The sequence below is a fragment of the Macaca mulatta genome, chromosome 2, assembly GCF_049350105.2.
Source record: "Macaca mulatta isolate MMU2019108-1 chromosome 2, T2T-MMU8v2.0, whole genome shotgun sequence".
Lineage (NCBI taxonomy): Eukaryota > Metazoa > Chordata > Mammalia > Primates > Cercopithecidae > Macaca > Macaca mulatta.
The window spans coordinates 156,360,497-156,370,259 of record NC_133407.1 but is presented as its reverse complement, the minus strand read 5'-3'; the positions used below and the strand labels follow the sequence as shown (position 1 = coordinate 156,370,259).

Below are 9,763 nucleotides of genomic sequence, written 5' to 3'. Positions count from 1 at the left end.
TCCGTAGGGCTCTTACCCGGCTTTGGTGGGTCACGTGAGCTACTTTTCGCGCGAAACCTGGTTGTTGCTGGAGTGGCTGAGAGGATCGTGGTACTGCGATGGCGGTGAGCGCGCTGGCGCGGGGCGGGCGGGATGGTGCGGGCGCCGGGGTCATGGGTGCGGAGGCTGCGCGCTTCCCGTACTCTTGCCCCGGCCCGGGTCGGCGCTCTGGGTGAGGTGGGGCCTCAGGCTCTGGGGCGCAGCTGCTTTCTCGCCTGCACCCCGCGTGACGCTAGGCCACCTGGCGACTCGTCTCCCCACCACTGACCTGGGGCCCTGGGTTCCCTAAGCCGCGCCCGACCCGCTCAACCCGTGTCCTTTATTCACCGCACACGTGCTTATTGAGCGCCATCTGTATGTCTGGCGCTGAGTGTACAAAAGACAGGCCCCCATCTCACTGCACTTCTTAAAACTTTTTTTTTTTTTCAATTTCCCAACGATCCTTGTTCTGAATGCTACATTTACTTTCGTATTACTTTCTTGTCCCTTTGTCTTGTGTACTGTCTGTTTCACATCTGAGTTCCAGACCTCTTGTTTTGGTGGCTCTTCTATGCCATCTCTATCACAATACCTTGCACACTGTGTGTGCTGAAATAGCTCTAATGCTTAAGGGGGAGATAGTAGACAATAAACAGGTAAATAGGCAAATGACATAACCTCAGTGGTTTTTCATGGAGAAAGCACGGTGATGTGGGTGACCCGCTATTTGAGCTGCCTCCTATTTGTTTGGAAGCCACTGGCTCGGATTGCCCAGCAGAGAGCATTCCAGCTGAGAGAACAGCAAGCGCAAAGATCTGGAGGCTGGAAGGGGATTGGTGTGTTGGAGGACAAGAGTCACAGGTGGAGAGAGAGGAGGGAAGAACCCTGATAGTAAAAAGGAAGCTGTATCATGCCTCACCAGCTTCTTAGGTTTCTGACAGCGGCACTTTCTCTTGCAGGAATCATCGGAGTCCTTCACCATGGCATCCAGCCCGGCCCAGCGTAGGCGAGGCAATGATCCTATCACCTCCAGCCCTGGCCGAAGCTCCCGGCGTACTGATGCCCTGACCTCCAGCCCTGGCCGTGACCTTCCACCCTTTGAGGATGAGTCTGAGGGGCTCCTAGGCACAGAGGGGCCCCTGGAAGAAGAAGAGGATGGAGAGGAGCTCATTGGAGATGGCATGGAAAGGTAATTTCAATCAATGCCCTGGACTCAGCAGACAATTTTGCAGAGAGCCCATTGTGTGTCTGGTGGCCTGGCTTTGGGAGCTGGGAACAAATGAATCTGATGGCATTCTTGCCTTTGAGCACAGGTTGATCCAGGGTTCTGGGGAGACAGGTTTACAGAGCCGTGACATAGGTTTCTTTAACTTACTGTATGTAACTTGGAAAGACTAGACCCTAAGGGTTGGATAAGCCTAACTCCATAAGCACCCCAGGTAATGCAGAGCTCTCTAATCTGGAGGACTGCAACTCAAAAAGACAGGAAGCAGGAAGCCCAGTGTTTCTTGGTAACTTTTCAAAGGAAAGGTGCATGGGGGAGGAGGGATCTGATAAATAAAGTTTTAGAGTCAATCAGCAACCGTTTATTATACGTAATGTGCACCATGCCCTTTGTTAGGAATGGTCTTGTTTATTAGTAAACATGTGTTGGCCGGGCATGGTGGCTCACACCTGTAATCCCAGCACTTTGGGAGGCCGAGGTCGGCGGATCACCTGAAGTCAGGAGTTTGAAACCAGCCTGGTCAACATGGTGAAACCCCGTCTCTACTAAAAATACAAAAAATTAGCCAGGCGTGGTGGTGCATGCCTGTAGTCCCAGCTATTCAGGAGGCTGAGGCAGGAGAATCGCTTGAACCCAGGAGGCGTAGGTTGCCGAGAGCCGAGATCATGCCACTGCACTCCAGCTTGGGCGACAAGAGTGAAACTCAATCTCAAAAATAAATAAATAAATACATAAATAGGTTATCAAGACTTAATGCTAGGAGAGTGGAGTAAGCTCTGCGCATGAGCAAGGCTAGATTTCTACTCCTGCCTTACTCTGCGTTTCCAGCTGGGATCTGGTAGATATGTCAGTAGCGGAGTTGTGTGAATGCCCAGGAGCCTCGTGGAGATGCTCCTTTTGTGCCTTTCCAGCCTTAGCGTGTGTGAGAGTAGTGTGCAGGGCGTCCTGCCATCCCTAGGATGTCAGACAGCTGAGGGGCTTTCAAGGGCACTCCAGACTGGATGGATCTTTGCTGTTACCAGTACCACCCCCAACGATGAGACTGCACATGCTGTAGACTGTAGAAGGAATGAGGAGTCTTTGGATAAATCCGCCCTGGACTTGGGGTCAGGGCATGGGGCCTGGACGGCTTCCCCATTCTGCTCAGTGGAGTTGTTCAGGCCGGATGCTCCTCCTCCACTGTGTCCTCTCCCTGTCTTGACCCTTTCTCTTTGCTTCTCTTTTCCTTCAGAGAGTGAGAGGCCCTTGGCAGGGGGCTTCTGGGTAGAGGTAGCTGAGGGATAGCTGAGCCCAATTACATTTGTTTTTGTGGTTTTTCAAAAAAATTTTTATTGGGCTATAGTTTTTTAGAGTTTGCCCCTTGCAAAAATACAATTCAATGCAAATTCAGTGTAAATTTCCTGAATTATGCAGGCTTCACCACAATCCAGTGTAAGAACAGGGCCATTGTCCCATTGATGTCCCTCCTGCCTGCTTATAGTTCATTCTCAGTTCTTACCCAACCCACGGGCAACTGAGAATCCACTTACTGTCTCTAGATTTTCCAATCTGGTAATTTCATATAAATTGAATCATATTATATATGCCCTTTTGTGATGAGCTTTTTTCACTTAGTGTGGTTTTAAGGTCTTTCTGTGTTGTTGCATGTGCAGCACTCCATTCCTTTTTGTGGCTGAATCATATTTCTTTGTGTGGAGATAACACATCCATTCATCAGTTGATGGACGTTGGGTTCCTCAAGCCTTTTGGCAATTATGAATAATGTTGCCATGAACATTCATTACAGGTGTTTTTTTTTTGTTTTGTGTGTGTGTGTGTGTTTTTTTTTTTTTCTGAGTTTTGCTCTGTTGCCTAGGCTGGAGTGTACTGCCACAATCTCAGCTCACTGCAACCTCCGCCTCGCAGGTTCAAGCAATTCTTCTGCCTAAGCCTCCTGAGTAGCTGGGATCACAGGCATTTGCCACCACACCCGGCTAATTTTTGTATTTTTAGTGGAGACGTGGTTTTGGTTTTGCCATGTTGGCCAGGCTGGTCTTGAACTCCTGACCTCAGGTGATCCACCTGCTTCAGCCTCCCAAAGTGCTTGGATTACAGGTATGAGCCACCGCACCTGGCCTGTTACAGGTTTTTATGTGAACAGGTCTTTAATTCTGTTGGCTATGTAGGAGTGAGATTGTTGGTCTTGTGTTGAATCTTTTGAGGAACTGCCAGACCGTTTTCAAAAGCAGCTGCACCATTTTGCATTCCCACTAGCAACACACAAGGGTTCCACTCTTCCATGTTCTTGCCAACACTGGTCTTTTTAATTCTGGCCATCCCTGCAGGTGTGAAGTGGCATCTCATCCCTGATGGCTAATGATGTTGAACATCTTTTCGTACGTTTGATTGCTATATGTGTATCTTCTTCAGTGAAATCCTGGACCCACTTTTTAATTGGGTTGCTTGGCTTTTTATGATTGAGTTGTAAGAGGTTTTTTACTTATTCTGAATATAAGTCCTCTATCAGACATGTAATTTGCAGTTATTTTCTCCTCAATCTGGCTTGTCTTTTTCATGTTTTTAATGTTTTCTTTTGAGGTGCAAAAATTGAAATTTGATGTCCAGTTTACCTTTTTTTTTTTTTTTGGTATGAACCAATTAGAAGTTTGCTGAGGGCATTTTGTGTGACTTGAGATCCAAGGAGAATTGGACCGATACCTTTTCCCTGAGAACACGGAAGAAATCAGACCTGGTCAACTCTGATATCTGCCTGGCTAGGTTCTGTTTGGGGCATCAACAGCATAAAAAGATGTGTTCTGACAGTAGTTTGACAACATTTATTGCAGAAAAATAGTAGCAGTTTCTCTTATCACCATTTAACTTGAAAAAAGGAGAATTCAAGGGGATTGTCTTGGGAAGGCGGTATGGCATGGGAGAAGGAGCTCTGGGCTTGGACTGTATTTTGACACCCAGGTCTGCAGAGCGACCATAGGCAAAAATCACATCTTCTCCTCAACTACCCATTTCCTCATCTTTCAGATGGAATGACGGTATCTCCCTCTCAGGAAAGAGAGCACTGCAGGGAAGTGCTTTGCACTCATTGGGTGCCTTATTAAGGCATTATTTCTCTTCAGTATCTGAAGGAAGATAATGTGGAAAATGTGTGTCTGATGATCTTGGAGTAGCTCAAAGGGTTGAGACAGTGGGTGGCCATTTCAGAGGGCTGGTTTGACTGACTGCGTAGAAGCCAGGACATCAGGTTGTTGAAGGCAGCATAGTCAGAAATGGGGAAAGTACAGGGAGAATTCCAGCCCTCACAGGGAGTTGGGTTAGCTCTGTGAAGCCTTTTGGTCTAATGTTTTGTGGTTCCTTGAATTCTTTTATCTTACTGGGTGCATAGAACCTCTCTGGAGATCTACCTCCCCTTTTGTAATTGTGGTAAAATACACATAACAAAATTTACCTTTTTTTTTTTTTTGAGACAGAGTCTCACTCTTGTTGCCAGGCTGGAGTGCAGTGGTGCAATCTCGGCTCACTGCAACCTCCGACTCCCTGGTTCAAGTGATTCTCCTGCCTCAGCCTCCCAAGTAGCTGGGACTACAGGTGCCCACCACTGCGCATGGCTAATTTTTGTATTTTTAGTAGAGACGAGGTTTCACCATGTTGACCAGGATGGTCTCGATCTTCTGATCTTGTGAGCCACCCACCTCGGCCTCCCAAAGTTATAGGCATGAGCCACTGCGCCTGGCCCGAAATTTACCATCTTAACCGTTTTTGTTTGTTTTTTTGTTTTTTGAGATGGAGTTTCACTCTTATTGCCCAGGCTGGAGTGCAGTGACGCTATCTCGGCTCACTGCAACCTCTGCCTCCCGGGTTCAAAGTGCTAAGATTACAGGCATGAGCCACTGCGCCCAGCCATTTTGTTTGTTTGTTTGTTTGTTTTCTGAGACAGGGTCTTACTCTGTCACCCAGGCTGGAATGCAGTGGCATGAACATAGCTCATTGCAGCCTCAAACTCCTGCACTCAAGCAATCCTCCCACCTCAGCCTCCTGAGTAGCTAGGACTATAGGCATGTGCCTCCAGGCCTGGGTTATTTTCTTTTTTTTTTTTTTTTTGAAATGGAGTCTTGCTGTGTCACCACCAGGCTGGAGTGCAGTGGCACAATCTCAGCTCACTGCAACCTCTGTCTCCCGGGTTCAAGTGATTCTCCTGCCTCAACCTCTCGAGTAGCTGGGACTATAGGCGTGTGCCACTACACCCAGCTAATTTTTGTATTTTTAGTAGAGGTGGGGTTTTACCATGCTCGCCAGGATGGTCTCGATCTCTTGACCTCGTGATTTGCCCACCTTGGCCTCCCAAAGTGCTGGGATTACAGGTATGAGCCACCGTGCCCAGCCATTTTCTGTTTTTATAGAGATGGGGGTCTCACTATGTTCTTTTTTTTTTTTTTTTTGAGACGGAGTCCCGCTCTGTTGCCCAGGCTGGAGTGCAGTGGCGCAGTCTCAGCTCACTGCAAGCTCCGCCTCCCCGGTTCAAGTGATTCTCCTGCCTCAGCCTCCCGAGTAGCTGGGACTACAGGTGCCCGCCACCACGCCCGGCTAATTTTTTTGTATTTTTAGTAGAGACGGGGTTTCGCCGTGTTTGCCAGATGGTCTTGATCTCCTGACCTCGTGATCCACCCACCTCAGTTTCCCAAAGTGCTGGGATTACAGGCATGAGCAACCGCGCCTGGCCGGGGTCTCACTATGTTAAGGCTGTCCTTGAACTCCTGGGCTCAAGTGATCCTCCTGCCTTGGCCTCCCAAAGTGCTGGGATTATAGAAATGAGCCACGGTGCCCAGCCATCTTAACCATTTTTCTGTGTATGGTTCAGTGGCATTAGGTACATTCATATTGTTGTGCAGCCACACCGCCATCCATCCACAAAAGTCTTTGCAGTTTGAAAACTGAAACTGTCTCGGTTAAACACTAATTCCCCATTCTTCCCAGTCCCTAGCAACCATCATTTTACTTTCTGTTTCTATGAATTTGACTGCTCAATGAGTGGAACCATACAGGATTTGTCCTTTTGTGCCTGGCTTCTTTCACTCAAAATCATGTCCTCAAGGTTCATCCATGTGCCAGCATGTGGCAGAGTTTCCTTCTGTTTTAAGGCTGCATCATCCATCATATGGACAGATTGTGTTTTGTTCATTCATTGGAGATATTTTCTGAGCCTTCTGTGTTTCTGACCTGGAAGTGCTAAGCCTACCCACATTGGGGCTCCTGAACCTTACTGAACAGGCCCAGTTCCTGGATGGGGTTTGGTGCTTCGGGTTTTTCTTTTGGTCAGTAACCACATCTGTTTTGGGGCTCCCTCAGGGACTACCGTGCCATCCCAGAGCTGGACGCCTATGAGGCCGAGGGACTGGCTCTGGATGATGAGGACGTAGAGGAGCTGACGGCCAGTCAGAGGGAGGCAGCAGAGCGGGCCATGCGGCAGCGCGACCGGGAGGCTGGCCGGGGCCTGGGCCGCATGCGCCGTGGGCTCCTGTACGGTAAGTCCAGGTGCCTGCCTGCCCGAGGGGCTGGGAAGCTGGGAAGGAGTCCGGGAGGGGAGTAGAGGTGCTGGAGATGACTACAGTAGCAGGTGTCTCTTGCCTCCCCAGACAGCGATGAGGAGGACGAGGAGCGTCCTGCCCGCAAGCGCCGCCAGGTGGAGCGGGCCACAGAGGACGGCGAGGAGGACGAGGAGATGATCGAGAGCATCGAGAACCTGGAGGATCTCAAGGGCCACTCTGTGCGCGAGTGGGTGAGCATGGCGGGCCCCCGGCTGGAGATCCACCACCGCTTCAAGAACTTCCTGCGCACCCACGTGGACAGCCACGGCCACAACGTCTTCAAGGAGCGCATCAGTGACATGTGCAAAGGTGTGGCTTTCCTCAGCTCCCACCTCAGCCCCTGTAGCACCTCCATAAATCTTCCCACAGAAAGTTTTCCCAACCCAGTGAACACGTGAAGTACAGGGCATGTGACTGAGAGGTCTGTCAGAGAAACTAAAAGTATTGAGTTTTGCATCAGGGCTCTCCTGCTGGCTGTGCAGTGACCACATCTGGGCCACCAAAGCATTTTTTTGATAAGCTTGTAAATGGACAGATTTTATATAAAAATCTGGATTACTACTTTGATATATGTAATAGGAATTGTCTTTTTTTTTTTTTTTTGAGACGGAGTTTCGTTCTTGTTTTTGTTTCCCAGGCTAGAGTGCAATGGCGCAGTCTCAGCTCACTGCAACCTCCGCCTCCAGGGTTCAAGTGATTCTCATGCCTCAGCCTCCCAAGTAGCTGGTATTACAGGCATGCGCCACCACACCTGACTAATTTTTTATTTTTAGTAGAGACGGGGTTTCTCCATTTTGGTCAGACTGGTTTGGAACTCCCGACCTCAGGTGATTTGCCCACCTTGGCCTCCCAGAGTGCTAGGATTACAGGTGTGAGCCACCGTCCCCAGCCAGGCATTGACTTTTAAAAGGGACGTGTACATCTTGATTCCTGCAATTCCTTCCCCTGCTTTTTGTCCTGTGTTTGACAGTTTATTCATAGATTTTCTTCTAGGCTCTTGTAAGGCATTTTGTGTTTATAGTTCTGTAGGCACTCTGCTCGTGTTTAACCCCCCAGCAACTTTGTGCACCATGTGACAGGCCCATTTTACGGAGTGGAGAGTTGAAGCTCAGGCTATGTCACAGCGGAAGTGTGGTAGACCTAGAAGTGAAAGCTGGACTTTCTAGGTCAAAGTCAATGGTCGGGGTGGGTAGGCCTCACTTCTCACACAGACATTGTTGCCGTCCAGCCCGGTTCTCATGCTTCATTAACTCTCTTCCCACCATGCCTCCCTCTAGAGAATCGTGAGAGCCTGGTGGTGAACTATGAGGACCTGGCAGCAAGGGAGCACGTGCTGGCCTACTTCCTGCCCGAGGCGCCGGCGGAGCTGCTGCAGATCTTTGACGAGGCTGCCCTGGAGGTGGTACTGGCCATGTACCCCAAGTACGACCGTATCACCAACCACATCCATGTCCGCATCTCCCACCTGCCTCTGGTGGAGGAGCTGCGCTCGCTGAGGTGAGCTGAGGGCAGGTGAGGATGGCAGGTCTGAGCTCAGTGCTGGGTAACTCAGTCGTGATTCCAGAGAGCGCTCGTGGTGTGGGCGGGGCAGGGTGCAGCCAGCAGCACCCTCATCGCAGGTGAGTTGTGGTTGCACAGGAGTGTGATGGGAGGTATCTTCCCAGGCTGGGGGCTGGGCCCAGTTTCCACGACAGTGTGTTGGGACACCCTCGTCTGCAGCCTGGCCTCACCCTAGCTCACAGCTTCTGATGCTCCCTCTGCCTCTGCAGGCAACTGCATCTGAACCAGCTGATCCGCACCAGTGGGGTGGTGACCAGCTGCACTGGCGTCCTGCCCCAGCTCAGCATGGTCAAGTACAACTGCAACAAGTGCAATTTCGTCCTGGGGCCTTTCTGCCAGTCCCAGAACCAGGAGGTGAAACCAGGCTCCTGTCCCGAGTGCCAGTCAGCCGGCCCCTTTGAGGTCAACATGGAAGAGGTGAGAGAGGCCACAGGGCCTGCTGCCAGCTCTCCTTAGGGGTGCCCAGTATGCAGGGCCTTACTGGCCTCTCAGGCTGTAGAAGACCAGTGTGGGCAGCCTCAAGAAGCAAGATAGAATTGTGTGTTGGCCACACCCTGGGGTGGACCCAATCTGTCTGGCCAGTGAGCTTAGTTTGGCCCACACGGTGTTTTTAGGAATTCAAGTCAATATTTAGGTGGGGCGATTTTGTTTAAACCATTCAAGTTTATGGCTCCTCTTGAAACATGGGAAGATCTGGCAAACATGGGAAGAAGCAAACAGGTCCTGCTTCTTGCCAAGTTGCTCCTTCAGAATGTGTGCTTACCAGTCTCCAGGGGGCCATCACTTGCGTGGGGCGGCTGCAGTCCCATCGGGACTTCCCCTCGGCTTGTTTTGGGGACCTGCCTGGCTCATATGGGGCCCCTGGACCATACCAACCTCTTGCACCATATTCAGGAGATGCTGCCAAAGCCTCTGGCCTTAAGGTCTTAGGCACATTACATGTGCCTTTGTACTTGAGCTTCCCTGTCTGTAAATGGGCTTGTAGTCCCTGTGGTGGTGCCCAGGCCCCCTGACTGCCTTGCTGCTGTGGCTGTTGGCTGTCCTCTTCTCACCGCTCTGCAGTTCTGAGAACTGTCCCAGCTCGAGCCGCCTTGCCAGAAAATGCCTCAGAGGTCCCACCTGTGGCCATCTACAGCCAAAAGCTGACCCCTGCCTCAGGTGGGACAGCTGCAGGCCAGATGCCTGCTGAGCCACGTCTTTGCTCACTCTTCCCATGCCCTGTCTGTCTCCCTCAGGCCTTGCTTCTAGGGACCTGAGATAGTACCTGGTAGAGGGTTAACAGTTACAGCTATCATTCATGGAGTACTTATCAGTGCCAGGTAGTGGGTGGTTTATTACCTGGTCCTTTTTCACAGCTCGTGAGGCAGGAACTGTTACTGGC

General features: G+C 50.5%; 1 protein-coding gene across 2 annotated transcripts in view; it reads left to right on the top strand.

Moving 5' to 3' along the window:
- The first annotated feature begins 42 nt into the window (after positions 1 to 42).
- Positions 43 to 9,763, top strand: part of MCM2 (minichromosome maintenance complex component 2) — a 23,951-nt gene continuing 14,230 nt past the window's right edge. The window contains exons 1-6 of one of the 2 annotated variants that reach the window (XM_015130084.3): positions 43 to 104; positions 978 to 1,207; positions 6,584 to 6,759; positions 6,871 to 7,131; positions 8,100 to 8,319; positions 8,592 to 8,799. In XM_015130084.3, the coding sequence (XP_014985570.3) occupies positions 99 to 104; positions 978 to 1,207; positions 6,584 to 6,759; positions 6,871 to 7,131; positions 8,100 to 8,319; positions 8,592 to 8,799 (1,101 nt within the window). In that variant the 5' untranslated portion in view covers positions 43 to 98. Of the gene's footprint in view, positions 105 to 977; positions 1,208 to 6,583; positions 6,760 to 6,851; positions 7,132 to 8,099; positions 8,320 to 8,591; positions 8,800 to 9,763 lie in introns of both variants that reach the window. The other variant, XM_077993677.1, reaches the window with a different exon arrangement.